Source organism: Macrobrachium nipponense, chromosome 33 (genome assembly GCF_015104395.2).
Source record: "Macrobrachium nipponense isolate FS-2020 chromosome 33, ASM1510439v2, whole genome shotgun sequence".
Classification (NCBI taxonomy): Eukaryota; Metazoa; Arthropoda; class Malacostraca; order Decapoda; family Palaemonidae; genus Macrobrachium; species Macrobrachium nipponense.
In genome coordinates, this window is record NC_087219.1 from 52,500,749 (window position 1) to 52,525,438 (window position 24,690).

General features: G+C 37.4%; 1 protein-coding gene across 2 annotated transcripts in view; it reads right to left on the reverse strand.

Moving 5' to 3' along the window:
• Positions 1 to 306: 306 nt before the first annotated feature.
• The window catches only part of LOC135203191 (mucin-3B-like), a 69,228-nt gene continuing 44,844 nt past the window's right edge, over positions 307 to 24,690 (reverse strand). For both annotated transcript variants that reach the window (XM_064232915.1, XM_064232916.1), the window contains exons 7-8: positions 7,225 to 7,712; positions 307 to 1,797 (exon numbers count right to left, since the gene is read on the reverse strand). In XM_064232915.1, coding sequence (XP_064088985.1) covers positions 1,748 to 1,797; positions 7,225 to 7,712 — 538 coding nt within the window. In that variant the 3' untranslated portion in view covers positions 307 to 1,747. The remainder of the gene's footprint in view (positions 1,798 to 7,224; positions 7,713 to 24,690) is intronic.

The window sequence follows — 24,690 nt, forward strand, 5'->3', positions numbered from 1 at the left end:
ATCTGCCACTCAACCTCAAGCCGTTTTAGAAAAATACAAAATATTTTAACTACAATTCTGCCATCGGTATGTCTTGATTCACAGTTAGGAGATAATTATAACAGATTTCTTTTAACTTAAACAAGATCTGGCTTTGGCAGATAACGAAAAGATACCCTTATACATAACCAAGAAACACCTGAAAAGCGGTAGCAGAGAGCAAACGAGGTGATATCTCGTAAACACATACTACACACACTCTTCGGCATACCATATATTGAAGCAAAAGGAAACCAGATTGAGAGATAGGACTATTAAAATGATACCCAAAGTCAATTGTATATAATTAAAACTGTTATTCATAACAATGTAAAATATGAAATCTTACATTACAATAGAATCAATGGGCCATTAAAGAATAATTTCCATGCCATTAAGCTAAAAAAATAGATAGGGTAGTAGATATAAATATTTAAAATTGTTCATTCCCAACAAAAAGGAATAAAATTCTATTAAGATCAAAATCCTTAGTTGCCATCTTACTCCTTTTACAATTTATTTTACTTAAAAGATGACTCTTAGAGAAGCAGGTCTGCTAAAATTAACTTCCTTTTTGTAAAGTATGAACAAGTTAGAAAAACTGGCAAATTAGATAAAGTCAGAAAGGAGTGCAAAGTGTTTTCAGAAATGGCATCGGGTATTAGGACGTGGAAACACAAACATCATTAATAACAAGGTTGCTTGCAGAAGTGGTAGTCTATACAACAGATTACAATATTTACAATAAATACAGCCGCAGTTGCCTCCACAGGCTCTTCTACACTTAAAGCTTATAATTTACATGACCTGCATCTACCTGCAGTCTTCTATACAGAAATACACAGAAAATAACTTTTGCTGTACTTTGTACATTTAAAAACATTCACCATTTGATATTTACAATCTACATGTACAATAGAGGTGGACACAGCAGCCCCATAATGCGGGTGTCAAATTAACCATACGTAAGACAGAATTTCGGTCAACCCAATTCCACTGGCCACCACAAATTAGCAGAGCTGCTGAAACACCATCCTCTGTCCCTGACATTGCTACCAGGAGACTTAAGACTCACTGGGGGATCATCACCCTATAAAATCACAAATGTACACTCTTCTTGTCTTGTAATAGGTCACGGGTGACACTTTTTTATTTTTATTTTTATTTTTTTTTAACTTTTAATCTTTTATTCTTTTTTTTGTATTTTTTTGTGGGATAGTTCCTATTAATATCTTTAACAGCAGTAAAATATAAAACATAAAATGAACTTAACAAATATTCTAAAAATTCAAATAGGTTAAAAACAAAGTGTTCTTGGGTTGCCAAAGGCTGAGATCGTCAGTTTAACCACTGAACTAAACATCTAGGAAATGTAATTCTACGACAGCTCGACCAAGCAAATAATGTCACACAATTCCCAGTCCTGGAACACAGCAGTGTTACTTTACAGGACTTATCAATAAAAATGGTCACCAAAGAAGAAAATTAACAAAGAGAAAAACCAAGGGCAGTTAAGAGATAATTCAAAACTGCCTGAATAGTATAGGAACAGGAAACAGACAGCAAAAACAAAATAGAAAAAAAAGAGAATTATTGCACAAATATTAATACTGAATACACTGCTGTCAGCTCCTTGAAAAACAATTCACTGCTCCCAAATGACACTTGCTGAAGGATGAAACTATTTCTGGAGCATCAGATATTATACCACTTCAGCAAGTAATAATTCCTACTTATCCTTTGATAATCTCCTTCTCTTGTTAGGTGTGTCTTCATTTGCTGAAACAAAAACAACAATCATTAATAAAATAATCTGCTCTGAGAAAATTATTAGTACACATGACAACCACAAAATAACAAATAGATCTGAAATCAATATGCAAAAATAAGTTCTGCTTATTTTTCATCAAATGCTATACATAAATAAATAATAATCAACAGTAACCAAATATTAGTTCAATAGATAGGACACTACTGGTTTTAGCACAAGCTGTTTTGCAACGAAATGTAAATTTTGTGATGGTGACCTTCTCCTTCATGGTATAAATCCTGTCACATTTACACCATAGTGACCTGAGGCAGCACCACTTGCCTAGAAAACCTGCAAGGTGTTTTTCCATATACTTCTCAACCCTATCAGCTACTTGCAATGGTCAATTAATAACTAGATACCTTATTCACAGTCATACTCAATTCCAATGAAAGCATCTGCACTGTCTCTCCTTCTTCAGTTTCAGAATTCACACTAGTTCAAAAGGTTGAAGAATGGAGCATGCCCATAACACCATGTGGCCTGAGAAAGATCCACTTTTCTTTTGGAAATTTCAGATGAGAAAAAATGTTATGATGTATATAACAACACAGGCCTCTGCATTCCTAGATCAATTTTACAATACAATGGATTAGAACGTATACTGCACTTCACAGTGCAAAAAATTTTATTGTCATAGGTTTAAATTATACACTGCATTAGGTCAACTATATCGATCAATAATTTCAGGTAGTGAAGATGGTGATAACAGAAATGCAATCTCTCGTGTATGGACCTGTGATTTCAGTCTCTTGACATAGAGTTAGCTACAATTAGTGATTGATGAAATTTGAAGTGAAGTTAAACCCTAGCAAAACTCAATGTATAATTATTGGCAGGTCTAGGATAGTGGATCTCCCACCTAGATCTCACTGATTATTACTTCAACAAAAGGCAACTCTCAAAACTCCAGGGTCATTCTTAATTCCAAGTTCACTTTTAAAACATCTCAAATCTCACGCTTCAACTCCACAGAATTGACTATCTTGAGAAAATATTTTCTTTTATTGCATATTTTGAATACTGATCTTATCTGGTCTGCAGCAATGTAAAGCCATTAGTCCCGCTGCTGAATAACCACTAGTTTCATGCAACGTTAAAACACCACACAAACAAACAAGCAGTTTTGACTCTTCCTTCTTTGGGTGGTAGACAAGCTAAATCACAGGGACTATCAGTATTATGTGCCATATGATTTGGAGAAACTTAGAGTGAGACATTCAGAGCACTTCAATGGTTTATAGATGACTTGTGGCAACTGTGGTTTCTTGGCTCAGGAAGTTGGGATGTTTCACCACTCTGTCCCATGAAGTCTTTTTACTTATATGCTCATAAATATACCCAGGGATTGTTGTTGGTTTTAGCCTTATCTTTTATGATAGTTATATGTAGCTATAACTGTACTTTTGGAAAGAAATATAGAAAAAACATGTATACTTCCCAGAAAGTTACTGCATCTTATAAATATCAAATATTTTACAACAAATACTTACACTAAAAATTTGTTACTGATTTTAGTTCTTATCTGTTATGACAATAACTTGGTAAAATTTACAAGTCTTGTAAAAGAGGCTCCAAATAGGGTTGTGGATACAGTAATACCCTTAACTTACGCAATTCAAGTTGCGCGAACTTTCCGTTTGAACCTAACTAATTATCATATGAGAGTTCTTCACAATAGTGCAAACATTTGCAAATCTTCTAGAAACACTACAAAACCCTGCAAGAGTCTTTGTTCAATTTATGTAAATTTTCAAGCTTTAAAGCCTTTCTGTATAAAATCTTTATTAAAAATGTATTATTTTTTATTTTTGTACATGCATGAATTTGATACAAAGGTAATTACAGCACCTAGGGTTAGTGTATATACATACTTTTACAAGATGCCATACCCATTCACAAAGTTACTGCACTTTTCAAAGATGATACCTTTTCAGAAACTTGTTTAATTTCTGAAGTATGTACTAGAATACTAATTTACGTTTTCATGCCTATTAAGTGTAAATTCAGTATGGGGATTCTGTGTATTTCTCTTTCTCATAGTTTGCCCTCATACTAGTACATGATTTTAAATTGATTAAACTTTACCTTCACCCTCTGCAAACATTACATATGTACTCACAAGTTTTCTTTATTTCATTGAACTATGTACTTACCTTTGTTATAACAGACTTATAAAGTTACCTAGTGACCAAACTTTTTTACTCAAGAGGGAAAAAGAAAATGGCATCCAATGAATTAGGGGTAATGTTAGTATACGTATGAAAATGAATACGTATGTACGTAGTAGTTCCTGTAACTACTTTTACGCCAACCAGTTATTTCTTTATTAAGGGTAATGTATTAAAACTAACTTTTAATCCAAATTACAGTAACCTGAATTTAATTTAAAAGTTAGCTTACTACTTAGGGAGCATGATTAGGGTCATATTTAATGTTCAAACTCTAGAAGTAAGCATTTATTACTATTTTTAAAGACCATGACAAACTTACGCGAAACTTCCCCTTATGCAAGGGGGTCTGCAACCTAACCTCACGTAAGTTCGGGGTATTACTGTAATCACTTTCAACTTCCCTTGAAAGGTAGGGGGATAATTTAAAATTTTTTTAATACTATGTGCATCAGCATTGATGGTGTTTTTTTCTTAAATTGGCCAACCTTTAAAGTATGCCCTGGTCTGGGGTGTGCATGATATATACGTATTTAGCCCATCCCTTTAGGGTTAAGATATGTGATGCCCAATAACTGGAAAACATACTAAAATATTCTGGGCCTAAGATAAGGGAAATTTTACAAATGACTCCACCCTAGTGGGATAAAGAATACCTTGTCTAGGCCTTCCAGTCATGATGTAAACACCATTATTGACAGAATTTTTTTTCATTCTCCCTCTACACCCCAACTTTTACAAAAAGTTTGACTATCTACATAAATAATTCACTGCTTAACATAGGTATAACTTATTTTAGAAAACATGCCCATCATTTGTCCTGCCATGTCTGGCCTAAGAATCAAACATGGGTCCCTCAAGTTTGAGAGTGAGTACCATTATATCACAAGAGAGAAGAATAGAACAAAGACATACAGGCATGTCAAGAAATTCTTAATAGCAGGCATTTATGAATAAACCACAAGGAACTTTAGATAGAATATGTTCACATCAGAAGCAGGTAGAAAGAACTAATTTCTCACAGTAGGGAAAATATGTAAAACCTTATTAGTAACTGTGGACCAAATTTCACAACAATCTCAAACAATGCTTGAAAAAACTTTCATGTAAGATAGGTACAATATGACTTATGGACACAATACAAGAAAGATGAAAACAGAAACCAATGCTGAATGAACAGTAATAACAAAATATTAGGAGAAAGTATTTTCAAAATGAATAAGGATACAATGTGAAGGGCATAGATAAGACGAGAGGGCAAATATGATGTCTGAGGTTAGCAAAGCCCTGGGAAGATGAAAAATAAACTTGATAAAGCAGATGGAGAACCAATATGTAGATGATTATATGCCACGATAATATGAAAACTGAATAAAAGAAAGAAAAGATCCCAACAGTGCTGAAGACAGTATGAAAATGGTACAGTATAACACAAGTAGTAGTAAGCAATACTGTGAAAACCATACAGAATGACATTGCTTGAGCAAACCATGAAAATATTGGAGGTGCTGCTACAGGAAACAGACAAGAAAGAATGACTAAAATGACAAATTTTTAATCAATTTGTATTTTTCATATTTAACAAACCAAAGAAATCAACAATAGATGCCGTCTACAAAGAGACAACTGCCAGTGACACATAAGCAGAGGCTTTTATAACTTACCAGTTAAAATGCACTTTTAGTGTCCATCAAGGGTCAAAATAGAGGTCTTGCTGTTGACCATATAAAGGCAGTCCCTGGTTATTGGCAATCTAGTTTTATGGCAAAGAAATGTGGTGACTTCTGGTTATTGGCACCGATATGTACCTAACAGAGGTGCCATGAACTGGTTATCGGCACCAATAAGCGCCAAAAATCAGTGATTTTTGATTGGCGTCAATTTTCACTTATCATCAAGCCATCAGAACAGAACCCCCGGCCCCTAAAATAACCAGGTACTGCCTGTGTAAGGAAGAACCTACATAGAAGTGCAGAAAGGGAGGCCCCTGAGAGCTGTTAAATGCAGATGGTCTAGTATTAACAGCAAAATCTGATGAGAGAGCCATATTGTTTACAGCCATGTAAAAGTGTAATGAGAAGAGAGGACTGACTATCAGTAAATTCAGAAGTTTTGTAGTTACTATTAGAAAGGAAGCAAATGGAAAAAAGAACAAGGAAAGTAGTTATGTGGATCCAGAGAACATGGAAAGTAACATGTGGACACAGGAGCAAGAAAAGTAGCTAAACAGATACAGAGGGAGATGTACTGAGTACTGAATGAAGCAGATGGGTTTATACATGACCTAGACAGCAAAATGTAAATGGATTGAATATTTTTATGCCTGAAAGGTGTATCACATGAAAATGAGAGGAGGAAGGATAACCCTATGTTGTGGTGCAAGGACAAACAGTACAGAGGTAGTATAAGAGTAGCAACAGCCCAGATGAAGAGCATCAAGAGGAATACTTTACAGACTATACAGTCTATATTATTCTTAGCAACAGAGAATTGGCCAGTGACAAAAAACTGGACATGTGAGGTTATGCTGTAAATAAAGATCCAGCTAGACAGGTAGCCAGCATGTGTGGAAAAGAAAAAAAAAATCTACAAGACTGAGACAGGGTAATGATAATTAGTCAGGTTAGTAGCAGATATCAACATAGCTGGACAGACCCATGCCTAAGCACCCAATGTGGAAAAGGGCATAGATTGAGACCTGGATCAGATGGGAATTAAAAAAAAAAAAATAAAAAACACTAATAATTTCATTTATCGACCACATGGGGGGAAATCTGAAGTAAAAATGTAAATAAATACTTGCCAAGGAATAATTTGTAAACCATAAGGTCATTAACTGACAAAACTAATGTCTCAAAGAAACACTGTGAATGTTGAATTGAGGTGGCTGTGGGAGGAGTAATGTATACACTTAGAACAAACACTAAAAATGACAGCTGTCCATAAGCGAATAAAAGTTAATCAATGTGAAGGCTGATAGCTACTATTCAATTCAGGATCTGCTCACCAGAACTGGTAAAAGGGGACTTCATCATTTATACTGATACTAGCTATAAAGCTTTTCTTCTCTTTCAGTAATAAAAATAACCTCCTATTTTTATATTTACCTTAATATTAGTATATCCAAACTGTAAATATACTAAACATTTCACTTTCCCTATATGGTTCATTTTGAAAAGCAATATGCATGCAACTACTAAAGAACATTTTGAAAAGTTCTCTCACCTGTTGCAGTACTTCTTGTTTTCCTCCGATTACTGGCATCCTGTTCTGACTGATCACTGTCTTTTCTAGTTTTTGTGCCTTGTACTGGACTTCTGTCTTTGTCCTTCAATTCTGGACTTTTGTCCTTGACAATTGGTTTAACCTCTTTATTAACACTTATAGTTCTCTTATCTTTTAACTGAGTATCTTTACCCTCTTTAGAAATATCCTTCTTTTCTTCTACTTTTTCTTTTGTATCTTTCACCACCCTATCCTTAACTTCACTTCTACTAGTCTGGGGCTTCACTACCTGTCCTGTCTGACCCTTATTGTTGTTATCTTTGCTTGGTTCTGGGGATTTCTCTTTGTTCGTAACACGATTATTTTGTCTAGGAGTTCTTCTTGTAGGGGTGGCATCCCTTGTCGTACCAGTAGATTCAGCTGAACTCTGCCTTTCTCGACTTCGAGCTGATGTTTTACATGACGCTCGACTACTTCGAGAGGATGGCCTGAAAAACATAATGTACTTGTGAAAAAATAATTCAGATATCCAAATTAAACTTGTGAAATAATTTACAAAGGGAGAGCAAGAAATACTTGTACATTTGATTTGTTAAGGTTATCAAAATACACCACATAAATAAAAAATAATTTATAATAGGAGAGGAGGAAGTACTTTTATATCCGTAAATATAAAAATATGTATACATAAATTGTAGACAATAAAAATGAGTTTTCATAAAAAACATTTTTCATGTGACACCTCAACTAATGGACTTATAATATAATATATATATATCTATTATATATATATGATATATATATATATATATATAATATATATCTATATATATATATATATATTATATATATATATATATATATATATATAATATATATAAATACTCAGAATTTGTTTCTGGCTTCAGTTCTTATGTTATGATATTGCATGAGCTGTAATTTTAATTTGACAATAAAAAAAATATTATAAAGAACACTTCTAACTTTGTAAAATTAGCATATTTTTACAACTGTCTTAGGGAAAAAGAGGGCTGCAAGGGGTGGGAAAATTATATTTTTATAATAAAATAAGGTTTTGTATATAGTTACCCAATAATTATATAGATAAGAGCTTCCTACCTACAGCAGCCTAACAATTGAAAATCTACAGTAGTGCTAGTTTCGGTTACGGTGTAACTGGAACGCCCCACCCTCTAGGGGCTAATATATAGGCAGAGAACATCAGTTAGATTATTGTGCTCTTAATGTCCATGCGAGGGGAGGCAGGTGGGCTTTGATCATATAATTACTGGTATGTATATACAAAACCTTAATTATAAAAATATTTTTGTATATGGAACTTACCCAGTAATTATATCGCTGATTCCACATTTAAAAGGGTGGGAATCATGGACAAATTCTTCCATAATACATTGTGTAAAGTGTAATAAAATTGAAATAAAAGTGAGTCAGCATAAAATGATATGCTTGTTATTCCCTAACCTGGTAAGTGAGCACTGCAGACAATTTCTCCCAACACCATGCCAGCCATAGATACTGGTCCTCATGTTGCAGTTCTCAATGACAGTTTCCACATCCTTTAGGTATTAAGAAGCAAGAAGTGATCTACACTTTCACAACATTGTTGCACAACTTTAGTAGTAAATGACATGTTATGTCTGTAGGCGAGAGAAGCTGCAACCACTCTCACTTCATAAGCCTTGATCTTCATTGCAGGCAATTTGTTCTCTTGGATTTCTGCATGCGCTTCTTGGATAAAATTTCTTAGAAAAAAAGATAAAAGCATTTTTGGAGGGTGGATGAGACAGATTCCTGACCGAGCACCAAAGGAGATCTGAAGAGCCCCTAACTTTTTCTGTTCTTTGAAGGTAATATCTCAAGTCCCTGACTGGACAAAACAACCTTTCCTCTTCCTCAGGTCTGAGAATATCTGTCAAATTCTTGATGGTGAATGAGTGCTGCCCGGGTTAGATGGGTCCTCATTCTTTGCCAGGAATCCGAGAGAAGGAACATATCTCATCCCCCTGTGAAAATCTGATCCTTTCTTCTGTAGCTCAGATTTTGTTAACATACTTTGCTGTTGCCAAAACCACTAAGATGGTTTTCCTCATTAGGTTCCTGAGAGAATCAGACTGAAGAAATATCATCAGAACAAACTTCAAACTTGTTTCATTGACATCCTAAGACTTAATAAGGTCACTTTTAAATCTTGATTTGATGACAAATCTAGTCCTCTATGCTTGAAAACTGAACTAAGCATAGCTTCTATAGCCCTTGATCGTAGATGTCAAAAACTTCCTGGACTTCCTAAAGTAAAGAAGGAAATCTGCAATTTGACTTAGTTGTTTCAGAAGAGGACCCCTTGTGTCTGCTACACCACTCTCTGCAGGTAGACCACTTAGATTGGTATAATTCGTCGTCTGCATTAGGTGGTAGCCTTCGTAACTTTTTTTGAGAAAATCTTTTCGATCTAATGAGGTGCTCGACAGTCTGTACTCTGTCAGAGCTAAAGCGGACAGTCCTAGATGGAACCTATGAAAATGTGGTTGTCTGAGAAGACACTGTTTTTGAGGTAGTAACCTGGGGAAATCGACTAATAGTTACATCAAGTTTGGGAACCACTATTTCCATGGCCAAAAGGAGGCCACTAGAGTCACTGTTATGGTCTGGTTTAAGTTAAACTTGTTTATGATCTCCCTGATCATACCAAAGGGAGAAGAGGAGGAGTAGACATCCACACCGATCCAGTCTGGCAACATCGCACCTGTCCTCAAGGCAAGAGAGTTCCGAAATTGGAGAACAGAATCTTGGGAGTCTGTGGTTCTTTGAAGTTGCAAAGAGGTCTACGGAAGGTCAGCTCCATAGCCTCCAAAGGTCCCCCACACACTATGTGATTCAAAGTCCATTCCATCGGAAGGACCCGATTCTAGCGACTTAGGGCATCCACTAGGACATCCATCTTCCCTCGGATGAAACAAGTCAGAACGATAGGGCATCCACTAGGACATCCATCTTCCCTCGGATGAAACAAGTCAGCAACGACACCTGAAAAGGGATGAGTTCCCCTTTTTCCCCGACATACGACAGCCATAGAATTGTCAGTGGATCGTTGATGTTTTCCCTCGAATTAGGGAGAAAAAGGGTTGCAGTCCTAGAAAATTTGCCTTACTCCTTTACATGTACAATGTGGGAATTTCTGAACGCCTCCAGCCACGTTCCCGACACTTCCCTGTTCCCCAGATGAGCTCCTCAACCTAGGTTTGAGGCATCTGAATACAAGTCTAGGTATGGGCTCAACGGCATGAGAGACTTCCCTTTTGAAGTCTTTCTTCTGACAACCACCACTGAATGAATCTTGTGGTTTTCTTGCTCCAATTTGCTTTTAGGAAGAATTGCGTGGCCTCTTGTGAAGCCTCCCTAGATTCACAAACTTTTTGACTGAGGTCAGTGTGCCCAGAAGGCTCATTTCATTGAGCCGAGCATTCTTGAAGGGACAGGAACCACTTGATGCAAAGGGGGTTATTCTTTTGAGGGAAAGAAAAGCCAGAAAATTCCAAGAGTCCAGAATCATTCCCAAATAAAGAATCCGTTAAGTGGAAACGATCTGAGATTTCTCAGTGTTTACCAAAATACCCGATTTCTTTGTCAGAAGGTGAGGTTTTGACAGATCCTCAATGCATTTGTCCTTTGAATAAGCTCTGAGTAGCCAGTCGCCCAAATAACAAAAGATGTTTACTCCCGACAGATGAAGCCACCTGACCAGTGGAACCAGTATGCGAGTAAAGACCTGCAGCGCTCTTCACAGGCCCAAGCATAAAGCCTGGAATTGGAGAACCTTTCCTCGAAAAACAAAGCGGAGAAACTTTCTGGACTCCGGATGTACAGGGACGTGAAATATGCATCCTTCATGTCCAAGGTCACCATCCAGTCCCTCCAATGGATGGCGGACATGATTGACTATTGGTCTCCACATGGAATTTTGTCTTGAAAACAAAATGATTCAAGCGCTTACAACTAAAACTGGCCTCCAGGCCCCCGGATGTTTTGGGGACCATGAAGAGTCTATTGTGAAACTGCCCCCCTAGTTTTGATCTTCTACTACTTCTACTGCTCTCTAGCAAAGCAGTAACTCTACCTCCTGAGAGAGGGTTGTAAACTTCTCTGATTTCGCAAAGTAGGCAGGTAATGCTATCGGCAATTTGACCAAAGGTAGGCCTTCTTTGAAGGGAATGACATAACCTTGCTGCAAAACCTTAACTACCCAAGGTCCCACTCCTCTCATACTCCATTAAAAAAAAAAAAAAGCCCAACCAGGCTCCTACTGGCACACAAAGGATGCGTTCCTCACTTCTTGCTTGCAGTCTTGTAGGTAGTCTCTTGATAGACCTGGTTGGAGGTAGCAGGTTAGTACGGGGTCCTTGCTGGCTTCTCTGTCTTGCCCCATGAAAGACTTGGGATTGGAGAGGAGAAAATGACCTATTGAGGTAAATCTGAAGTTCCTTGGGACGTTCCGAAGATTGCATCAAAAGATTGTAGTCAACTTTTTCTGCTGTGATGACAAAACCTGTTGCACCAAATCTTGCGGAAACAGGTGTTTCTTGATCAGCAGGGCAAAAGGTAATGCAGACTTCTGTGTTGTAGTCAAGCCTTTGGTAGTGAAGGAACACCACAAATCCCTCTACTTCAAAATACAGAAAGAGAGGAGCAATGCTAACTTTGCTGATACGTCCCTAATAGCTTTGTCCGCGCATGATAAAGACCCAACAAGTCTGCTGCGACATCTTCTGCAATCGCCCAGCCATCTTCTATCTTCCTTGCTAACTTCCCGATTGTCCAATCTAAATGGCTATATACTTCTAAAACCTCAAATAAACTCCTAGTAAGGTGATCCACTTCTGAGTACGAGAGCCTGACTTTAGCCGATGAAAAAGCCGAATGCCTAACAGAGTCAATGAGGCCCCGAGAAGTCACCCTGGGAGAAGGCAGATACCCCCAAGGGAAGGAGCTTCCCCAGTGTCGTAAAATCAGTGACTCCTCTTTATCAACATGCATGGAGGGAAAGTAAAAGAAGCTTTACCCATCTCTCTCTTCGAAGCTAACCAGGAGTCCACATCTCTCAAAACCTTCATCGTTGAGTTGACGAGGAGAGAGCCAACTTGGGCAAAGCCAATCTACCTGAAGTGGGTTTCGTCATGATGAAAGTTGAAGACGGGGATGCTGGGGCCGCAGGAGAGAAAAAATCTGTTAAGTTGAGAAAATATCTCAACAATGCACAATAGGAAGATGTAGGAGACACATCCTGTTCTTCCTCCTTCTCCTTCTCCTTATCCAAGACCTGATGTCATCCAACTGGCGTTTAAGTGGACCGAGCAAAGGATCGCGAGTCGAAGAATATGACCGAGAGCAAGGCAAAACCATTCTTGACTTAGCTGTCGGGGAAGGCAGGTGCGTAGCCATTGGTGCTAAGCATTCAGTCGAACAAGAGTACTGCACCGCTTCAGAACTATGTCCATGACTCAGAGGTAAATCCAAGACAGGGCAGGATTTCAAGGCCATTGAAATTCACCCTGAAGAATCCGTCTTATACTTAGCAGTCACACTCTGACAATCCACAAGCGAACAACTCTGGACTCTCCCAGGCAGCACGAAGGGTAGGAGCCGACAAAGCAGGAGGTGACATTGTGTAGCTGCATGAAGGTTGTGGACTGAAGATGTCCTCGTTAGTCCTCTTTGGAGAACAGGAGACTTATCCACGTCACTTGGACTTTCTCTTGAGGGGGTGCTAAACATCTTGAAATCACTCACAATGACTCTTGTTGGGAGTTGAGCCATCCGACTCCGATGACAGATCATGAGCATCAAAGGAGATGCCTTTCCAGCGACACTGTCAACACCTGGGGATTGCCAGCAGGTTCAACTGCACGGGGGCAAACATCAACAGTCCCCCTTAAACCTCCGCTATGTCTTCCATCCAGAGCACTAACACTAGATTGATTGCCTTTTTCCATTCAGGCTTTAACAGAGGCACAAAGTTCCTTCATCGCGCTAACTAAAAATTAAAACTTTTACCAAATTTTAACTCAAGGGCAGCAATGGTGTTGGGATCAGGAGCAAGCGAACCTGGAATAGGAGTTAACGACACAGGAGCAAGAGTAGACAGGATTGGAGAAGCAACCAGGATTACAGGCAAAACAATCATGCTATTTTCTTCCAATTCAGCAGCTTTAACATATTCTAAACTAGATTTACTTTCAGCCACAGCAACTGCCCTTCCTCTTTCTATCCTTATCCATCTTGTCCTGATGTAACCATAAAATTTTCCATTGCTTGTCGTCCCATTCACAACATTCAACCAAGTGATTTCTTCTTGCACTCTTGACCTCTACATTTACTACATTTGGTATGTGGATTGCAACAAGATTTAGCTAACCTGGTTTTACAACCATCTGCACAAAACCTACCACTAGTTGTGGTAGAACAGACCTTCAAAAGATTTCTCTATTGCAAAACAAAACTGTACTTCACCAGAACTTCAAACTCATCAACACAATATACATGAAGCAAGCTGCCTAAACCACTAATGTTAACCGGGAGCCAGCACAACACGAATCGAACTCTCTGCCAGGTTGTTACCTATATAAGCCCAGAGGGTCTGGCATTCTAGTTATACTGTAAATGAAACTAACACTAATGCATATTTTCAATTGTTAGACTGCTGTAATAAGGAAGCTCTTAGCTATATAATTACTGGGAAAGTTCCATATATGTACAAAATATTCAATTTCAACTTTCCATGGAAGGTACAGAATTTTTTTTTTTTCTTATACCATGAGCATATCTTCCTCTTTTCATTAATGAGTTTGTTTAGTTTTTCTTTCTTCCTCTTTTCATTAATGAGTTTGTTTAGTTTTTCTTTTAAATTAGCCATTCTTAAAAGAAAGAGAGAGAGAGAGAGAGAGAGAGAGAGAGAGAGAGAGAGACTCATTCTCTTGTAGCATCTGTTTTCACAAAATTCAGCATTAACTTTGCACACTAATGGACAACTTCAATTCACTTTGCATATTTAATGAGGATGCCATAGTGACACTATAAAATGCTTTCTAATAATCAACAAAACCATCAGAAGGTAATTTATAAATTCCATACACCGCCAAATGTCTAACAAATGTTGATCCTTGCAACTCCTGCCTTTGCATCCTTGCAACTCCTGCCTTTGCTAAACCCTACTTGTTCATCTATAAGAATTTTATCATCCCTATCTACTGCCTATAACAACTCCATTTGGCAACCCACACGAAACTCGTTGATATCTCACGACATTAAATGATATCATTCTACTCTCAATGCTTGTTATGATGTTGTCAAATGATACTTTCCCCATAAAAGTTTTGGTGCACTTGTACATCATTTTGCCTTCTTGTTGTTTTGTATTTCCAAAAACTTTACAAAGAGATTAAAGTAATCAGTTTTATATTACACCATAAACCAGGTTTATACGTACTAAGCGCATCCAAAAACTAAGAGCAATATTAAGATAAACACTGCCATGTCCATAATCATTCAGCGAGTGCTTTTTCAAACAAATTGTTAAAACCATCCCCCATATTTATAAGGTGGTTAAAAGTATATTGAACAAAATCAACAGCCCTTCCATTAAACTAACTACAATTAGTTTCACTTGGCCTGGTAGCTGGCTGAATGTCAGACAGACCTTGTACCTGCTGTATTATTATATACCCCGCTATATCTGTGGGTGGACCCAGAAGGAACATGCATGGAGAACCTATCAACTGTCTAAAAAATGTAATATTGGTGAACCTAGGAACATTCAGGGCATAACCAGAGGCATATTTAGTACATCACTGCCACCACCAGTTGAACCTTTATTAAGCTACTGAAATGGAATTTTTATAATAAAATTAACCCTTAAACGCCGAAGCCGTAAAAAAAAAAAAAATGTCTCCCGTGTGCCGGAGGTGTTTCAGAGTGAGCGCGGAAGTGGAAAAAATATTTTTTTCAAAAAATCACAGCGCGCTTAGTTTTCCAGATTAAGAGTTCATTTTTGGCTCCTTTTTTTGGCATTGCCTGAAGTTTAGTATGCAACCATCAGAAATGAAAAAAATTATCATTATCATATATAAATAATGCGATATATGATAGCGCAAAAACGAAATTTCATATATAATTGTATTCAAATCGCGCTGTGCGCAAAACGGTTAAAGGTAACAAGTTACTTTTTTTTTTCGTTGTAATGTACACTAAATTGCGATCATTTTGGTATATAACACATTGTAAAACGATAAAAGCAACACAGAGAAAATATTATCACAAAATAATGCATGAATTCGTAACGCGCGGACGTAAACAAATATTTTTTTTCAAAAATTCACCATAAATCTAAATATTGTCCTAGAGACTTCCAATTTCTTTCAGAATGAAGACAAATGATTGAATATTACTATACTATAAGAATATTAGCTTACAAATGCAGTTTTTGACCATATCTGACGAGTTAAAGTTGACCGAATGTCGAATTTTTTTTAAATATATTTTTTTATATGCAATTATTTCGGAAATAAGAAAAGCTACAACTTTCAAATATTTTTAGTTTTATTCTACATGAAATTGCGCACATTTTCATATATAAAACTCTATGAAATGCCTAATATGAAATGGAGCAAATATTCCGAGAATGGGACGTACACATTTCGGAGATTTGTGGCGGAGAATCCGCGCGCGGAGGGAAGGAAAGTTTTTTTTTTTAAATTCACCATAAATTTAAATATTGTGCTAGATACTTCGAATTTGTTTCAAGATGAAGATAAATGACTGAATATTACTAGACTGTAAGAGTTTTAGCTTACAATTGCGTTTTTCGACCATTTCGGTAGAGTCAAAGTTGACCGAACGTGGTTTTTTTTCTATTTATCGTGATTTATATGCAAATATTTCAAAAATGAGAAAAGCTACAATCTTCAATTATTTTTAGTTGTATTCTACATGAAATTGTGTACATTTTCATATATAAAACTTTATGTAACGGCTAATTTAAAATGGTGCAAACATTACCACAATCGCACGTATGATTTTTTCGGAAGAGTTACCGCGCGGACGTAAAGAAAATGTTATTTTTTTCATAAATTCACCATAAATCAAAATATTGTGCTAGAGACTTCCAATTTGTTGCAAAATGAAGGTAAATGCTTCAATATTACTAGAACATAAGTGTTTTAGCTTACAATTGCGTTTTTCGACCATTTCGGTAGAGTCAAAAGTTGACCAAAGGTTGAAAATTTGTCACTTATTTTTTATATGAAAATACTTCAAAATTGATAAAAGCTACAACCATGGGTTGTTTTTAGTTGTATTGTGCATGAAATTGCGCACATTTTCATATATAAAACTTTATGTAACGGCTAATTTAAAATGGTGCAAACATTACCACAATCGCATGTATGATTTTTTTCGGAAGAGTTACCGCGCGGACGTAAGGAAAAAGTTTTTTCATAAATTCACTATAAATCGAAATATTGTGCTAGAGACTTCCAATTAGTTGCAAAATTAAGGTAAATGATTGAATATTACTAAAATATAAGAGTTTTATCTTACAATTGCGTTTTTCGACCATTAGGTAGAGTCAAAGTTGACCGAAGGTTGAAATTTTGGCACTTATCGTTATTTATATGAAAATATCTCAAAACTGATAAAAGCTACAATCATTAGTATTTTTTTGTTGTGTTCTACATAAAAATGCACACATTTTCATATATAAAAAAAACTTTATGTAACGGCTAATTTAAAATGGTGCAAACATTACACAATCGCATGTATGATTTTTTTTCGGAAAGAGTTACCGCGGCGGCACGTAAGGAAAAAGTTTTTTTCATAAATTCACCATAAATCGAAATATTGTGCTAGAGACTTCCAATTAGTTGCAAAATTAAGGTAAATGATTGAATATTACTAAAAATATAAGAGTTTTATCTTACAATTGCGTTTTTTTCGACCATTAGGTAGAGTCAAAGTTGACCGAAGGTTGAAAAAATTTTGGCACTTATCGTTATTTGATATGAAAATCAATCTCAAAACTGATAAAAGCTACAATCAATTAGTATTTTTTTGTTGTGTTCTACATAAAAATGCGCACATTTTCATATATAATACTCCATGTAACGGCTAATTTAAAATGGTAAAAAAATTATGTCAAAGTGACGAAATAATTTCCGAGATGCGTCACAGATACTTTTTAGTGCGGCAAGCAAAGAAATTCGCGCTTGCGCGCCTGCGTAACGATTGTAAACAAAACAACACCTTGATCCGTGAACTCCCAGCATCCCCCAAGGCGCGTGATTCAAAAGTTTTAGGCTGGTAGGCCTATAAGTATTTTCCCGCGAATTTTTAAAAAAACTTTTGTATGTCGACGTAAAATACGACCAGTCGGCACCCGAGAGACAAAAAATGTCGACGTAAAATACGTCCAGTCGGCGTTTAAGGGTTAATATAATAATATTTACCTGTATAATTTATCTAGCCCTAAATCCTGGCAACCCTGTTACTTCCTATTCTGTCCGCCAGTTGGCAACACTGCCGTTTGAGTTAAAAAATCTTCCCTTAAAAATCAGTTGAGATAGGCAGATCATGGGGTAGGATGGGTGGGACTAATAAATTATACAGGTATTATTAATATTAATTTATCATAAAATTTTATTAATAAACATTACCTTAATATAATTTATCTAGCTTGATTAACCACACTGAAAGGGAGGGAATCTGAATGAAATTTCCCTTTCGGGCAGAATATGAGGAACCAACATAATCCGATTAATGAAATAGAAAGAAGAAATTAATAAAAGGACATAAAACTTTGAATTTTAGCCTAGCCTAACCCCTTTATTTCTTTACACAAAAGAATAATCTACCCACCTGTACGCTTTCTCCAACTCCAGCATACTCCAGAAATCACCTTAGAACAACAGCACCACAAGACTTACGACCCAAAAAACTTCTACCAGACAGAGAGCTCTCCCATACCAACCACACACCACAAACACGTGCTTTCTACTGCACCGTGTTATTGTTTACATCCTGCCGACGCCATCTTGTCTATGACGTCATAACACAACTTAAATACATCAACAGACACCTTCTAGAATCTACCACATGTTGTCCATATATAGGACACCCACCATATTTCAACAATGCATAAAATAACCATAACAATTATACAATATATAATCACACTTATCTCTTTCTCCCTCCCCTCCGACTGTTTCCTAACCTAGTATTCCCCTCTTAATTTCCTTCGTCCTCCAACTCTTTACCCTCTACATAATTTCTAATACATTCCCCTGAAACTCCTGCTTTAGTTAATACATCAGCCACTTGCTCCTTTCCTTTTATCCATCTCACCTCCTTTATTTCCCCGGATTCAATGGTTTCCCTTATTGCAGCAATATCTATTTTTAATCTCTTGCTACTTACACCAGTGCTCGATTTGATGGCGGTCATTAGTGTTTTACTATCAGTGTTAACCAAGGCTTCTAAATTTCTCCCTCCTACTACCTCTTCCCACAAATGCTTGAAATATATCAATCCTTCTACAGCTTCCCCAACACTTAGGGCTTCAGCCTCAATGGTGGATTTTGCCACTCTCCTGGATTTCCTAGACTTCCACCATATGGGACTTCTCCTCTTCCCATCTGTCAAGGAAATAATATAACCCAGTTGAGTATGGCCATCTTCTATGTTTCCAAATGAAGCGTCTGCATAGGCTTCCCAATAAACCCTTTCTTCTTCCATCTCACTTATTGTAACTCCGCCCATCATGCTCTTAGTTTTTCTCACAATTTTAATAAGTTTCTTCATATCCTGAGTTGTTCATTCTTTAAATACTTTACTTAATTCGCTAATATCATATGATATTTCTGGCATCGTGTGTAGTGATACCCAATTCAGCTGTCCTACCACTGATCTATACTCTGTTAACTCCTTTTGTTCTAGCACTCTATTACCCGTATATCTTCTAGCCTCTGGTTCTCTTATGGAATTTATATACTGCCACTGATTAAGGGAAAATCTATTCTCCTTCTGCTCTATTACTACTCCTATATACTTGAACCTTTTACTCTCTTGTTCTCCTACTTGCAATTTCCTTTTCAATCTCCCAATCGTTTCCTTTAAGAATCCTTCAGTTCCTCCGTAGCAAATATCATCTACGTGTGTACACAAAATTGCCTTCCAATTATTGTCCTTTTTCCAAAAGAATATATTAGGTTCTAGTCTACTTCTCTCACCTTGAAGCTCCTTCACTACTTTCACCACTTTACAATACCATGCTTTTGCTGCATCCTTGAGCCCATAGACGGTTTTCTTCAACTTCCATAATCCCCTCCAACAATCTTCCCTTGGTGGCTTCAAATACACTTCTCTTTGTATCTCGTCACCTTGTAAATATGCAGTTTTGACATCCAATGTATAACAATTCCAATTTTTCACCTTTATTATAGTTAGACAGAATTTTAAAATTTCAGCATTGCATGTGGGAGCATCCTTTTCCCACTCTGCCATTTCTTCTTCAAACCCTCTAGCTACCAATCTTGCTTTAAATATCCTTTCCCCCCTTTTTATCTTTTCAGTTACTATCCATCTTGTAGATATAGCTTTTTGTCCAACATCATTTACCTCCTCATATACCTGGTTATCTCTCCAACTTTGAAGTTCTTTTTCTTTAGCTTCCATTACTCTTCTATTTTCAAATCCCAGCAACACCTCCTCTTCATCTTCAATTTTTTCTACCTGACTATAATCCCTCAAGTTAACCCATCCTTTGTCACCTGACTGTGAGTCTTGTACATTGTACGAATCAACCCATGCTTGGCTTGATCTTTTTTTTTTTCCTGCAAGGCCTAATATAGACCATTCTTCTACTTGTCCTGTATCATTGTTTATAGCTCTAACTCTATTTCCCTTTTTGAATTTTGGTATCTCTTCCATTAACTCGCCTTCTATTGACCCACTTTGCCCGTTATCTCCACTGTTTCCTCTATCACTCTCTTTCTATAGTCTCTTCTGTGTCTGCATTCCTTCTCTCACCTATTATCTCCTCTCCTTCTAGCCAATCTACTTTCCCTTCATTTGGGCCATCTGATCTACCTTTCACCCCATGGGATTTATCTATTCTAGCCGATATCTGGTGATCGTCGTTGAATCCTTGTCACATGTATCCTAGCTACTTCTCTTAAAGAATCCCCATGTTTGACTATTATTGTTTTACCCGATACTCCCACTACCTGAGCAGGTCCTCTCCATTCATTTTCATTTTCCCTCTTATAGAATACCTCATCTCCTACCACTGCTTCTTCAAATTTATGTTCTCTGATGTTTTTGTTTAGCGCTATTCTTATTTTATTACAAGACTCATTTTTTAATAATGCTTCTCTGGCCTTGTGCATTGCATTCAGTGTGTCCCTTACCATACCCTCTTCCATCCCTTTTTCTCTGCTTGCAGGACTTGAACTTTCTTCTCCCATTAGGTTAGGCAGTGAAGGGTTTTTTCCAAATACTAATTGGTTGGGAGAGAAACCCCCATTATTCATTAAACAGTTCCTAGCACTCACTACCCATTTCAAAGCTATGGACCAATCTACTTCCTCTTCCTCCATCATCTTCCTTACACTTCCCTTGATCATGCCTACGGTCTTTTCACATAATCCATTGCTCCACGGAGATTCTGATGCTGTGGCTAATACTTTAATATTCCATTTTTCTGCCATCCTCCTTACTTTTTTCATTTTGAAATTCTCCCCCATTATCTGACAATATTTTGGAGGGCGCTCCAAATATAGCAAACCAGCACTCAAAAAGTATCTTTATTATAGTTTCTGGTTTCTCATCTTTTATCCAACAGGCCTGACAATACCTCGTTGCCATATCCACTATTACCAAGAACTTTCTCTCTTATATCTCTCCCACATCCATCACTACGACTTCATTAAACGTTTTACTCCAAGAAAAGCCTACTACTGGTTTGGCGGGGTTTCTTTTGTATCTTTTACAAACATCACAATTTTCAATCAGTTCCGTAAGTAACTTTCTTATTTCCTCTTTTTCTTTTTCAATTAACCCATTACTCCATTGTGCTTCCTCTGTTAGCTTCCATATTTTATCTCCACTGCCATGACCAAACTGTAAATGTAATTTCTTCATTGTGTTCTTAATTTCCCTCGGATTCTTTCCCTTCCAACCCTCCAGTAATAATTCTTCTACCTTCCTCCTCCTTATAGGTACTCTTAAATGACCCTGTTCGTCTTCTCTTAACTCTACTTTCATTCCCCCTAATACTTCTATTATGACACAATTTTCTTTCAAATTTAGGGTCATACCCATTTTACTCATGGTTTGCTTACCTATCAGCCAGGGTATATCACCTTGCAGAATTTCCGTCTTCAAATAAAACTTTCTGTTTTTTAGTATCACAGGTATTTCTATTATTCCTCTGGACTTATAAGATGTCTCACCAAAATTAAACACTTTATTAGACTCTGTCCTAGTGTCCCTCATTCTCCTCAACTCTTCCTGACTCAAATCCATGACAATACGTGCTAGTCACAATTCCCTGCAAACTGTTGATTTACACCCTGTGTCCAAAATTGCATCAACCACCTCCCATGATGCTTCCACTATTTTATTAACTTCTCCTACATAAACCTCTTCTTCTTCTGTCCCAGTTTCTGTTTTCAGCTTATTTTCTTCTAGTCTTGTTTCAGTTTTCTTCCTATTATGAAAATTCTGAGGACAATCCCTAGCCCAATGCCATTTTGAGCTGCATATTGCACATACTGTTACCTTCCCTTCTTTGTTTATAGGATTTCTACCACCCCTTCCTCGGTTCCATCTTCCCCGATATCTTTGGTTTTCCCTCCCTCTCCCAGAACTGGCATTGCCTTCTGACGAACCCCACCATTCCCGTTCCTCTTTAGTCCTAATCCTCAAATAGTCTTTTCATTGTTTGCGACACTGTTCCGTACTCTAGCTTTTCTTGCCCACAAGCCGATAATACCATTTGTTTTTTATTTTCCGTGAGATTTGCTTGCTCTATTACATGATACCCCTTGACATCCCCTTCAAGCGCGCCTTTCCCCATTGCTCTTTCACACTCAGATGCTGCCTTCTCGTATCTAATTAAATAGTCCGCCATATTTTCACTAGATTCTCTTCTTATTAGAAGGTATCTTTTTATTCTGCCGTAATTCTCCATTACCGAGTCTTTTAGATAGGCTTTATCTAGTTTCTCTAGGATTAACTTTGGACCCTCTGTACCAGTAAGTTTATCTTTATCTAATGCTTCCACTAGCTCTCGGGCTTTCCCTTTTAAGCTCATTCTCATTTCTATCGCCGGGTATTTTGTATCTTCTCCATACAACAATAGCCAATCTTCGGCTTGACCTTTCCATTCTTTGTATTCTTCTTGTATCCCGCTAAACCTAGGACATTCCCTTCTCCATCTAGTAGTCTCCCTTTGTTCACTGTCGGATCAAGGCATCTTTGATCAACCACGCTCTGCTACCAGTTTGAATTTTAGCCTAGCCTAACCCCTTTATTTCAAGAATAATCTACCCACCTGTACGCTTTCTCAAACTCCAGTATACTCCAGAAATCACCTTAGAACAACAGCACCACAAGACTTACGACCCAAAAAACTCCTACCAGACAGAGAGCTCTCCCATACCAACCACACACCACAAACACGTGCTTTCTACTGCACCGTGTTATTGTTTACATCCTGCCGACGCCGCCGCCATCTTGTCTATGACGTCACAGCCTATGACGTCACAACACAACTTAAATACATCAACAGACACCTTCTAGAATCTACCACATGCTGTCCATATATAGGACACCCACCATATTTCAACAATGCATAAAATAACCATAACAATTATACAATATATAATCAAAAACAACAAAGAAATATAAACCATATGTTAAGTTAATAACTCAACCCTAAGTCTAAGATACTAATAACTCTAAGTCTCCTACCGTAATGCAGACGAACTGCGGTAATAAAGGACAAGGAGTAAGTGCATAGTCAATCCATCTGTACAAAAATTAGGTGACCAACCAGGTGACAAGTCAGACAACATCGGGGACAGAAAGGCTACATCCCTGATGACTTCATCAAGCACTAAAACCACCGGCAACAACTGCTCTCTAACATAACAAATGTTTGGCACTGAGGGAGAGGAGCACAGGAAAATTGAAGATTCTGTCTTGAAAGATTAGCGCTTGAATCGCCTGAGAGCTTCAATATTAAGCGAACATTGGGAATGTAACACAACCCGTCAGTGACAGCAAAAATGTCTCATAAGCAACTCCTTACTCGTGCTGTCTAGTGCCAAGAGAGAGAGAAGAATGGGTTATTGGCAACTCTTTCCCAAAGGACTGTCTCATCCATTCAATGCTAAGCAAACATTGGGGTGTATCAATGCAACCCAACATCACCAGCAGCGATATCGTCTCATGAGTGACTCCTGACTTGAGCTTTTCTGGTGCCAGGAGTAAAGCAGCACAGAGCGAAAGGCAACTCAGTCCCGGAGGATGAGTGCCTAACAGTCCAAACTAGTCTCATGTTAAGCGATCATCAGGGGGTGTAACAATACAACCAATTTTGTCAAAAATAAACTCAAGAGCTACTGAATGTTGCCTGATCTCATGCAAGTGTCTGACTACGAGAAAAAGGAGAGACAAAAAGTAGATGGCAAACAAGTCGCCAGACGGCAGCAGACAACCCATTGACTAATTCCATGTCCAGACAGAATGGAAGAAGCGCGAGTCATCAGGATAGGCGAACCAGTGGCTAGTCCCAAGTCAGAATTGACTGCTGGCGACAACCCAGTGACTAGTCCAATATCACACTGACAATGGAAATACCTAACTGCCTAATTCCCATTATAACTAAACCAAAACCTGCCCAAAAAAGTTATAATGCAAAAAAAAAAAAAAAAAAAAAGAAGAAGAAGAAGAAGAAAAGTAAAGTATATCTTAGTTTTACCAGACCACTGAGCTGATTAACAGCTCTCCTAGGGCTGGCCCGAAGGATTAGATATTTTTACGTGGCTAGGAACCTATTGGTTACCTAGCAACGGGACCTACAGCTTATTGTGGGATCCGAACCACACTATATCGAGAAATGAACTTCTATCACCAGAAATAAATTTCTCTGATTCCGCGTTGACCGAGACGGGAATCGAACCTGGGACCACCGGATTGGCAGCCCAGCTCGAAAACCACTCGTCCAGCGTGGAACTTAGAAGAAGAAGAAGAAGAAGAAGAAGAAGAAGAAGAAGAAGAAGAAGAAGAAGAAGAAGAAGAAGAATACAACAAAAAATAAAATACGGGTAGCGACCATACGTAAAACAGGAAGACTACCTAATTCACCTGTCTGATGACTTGTCCTGCCGTCACCAA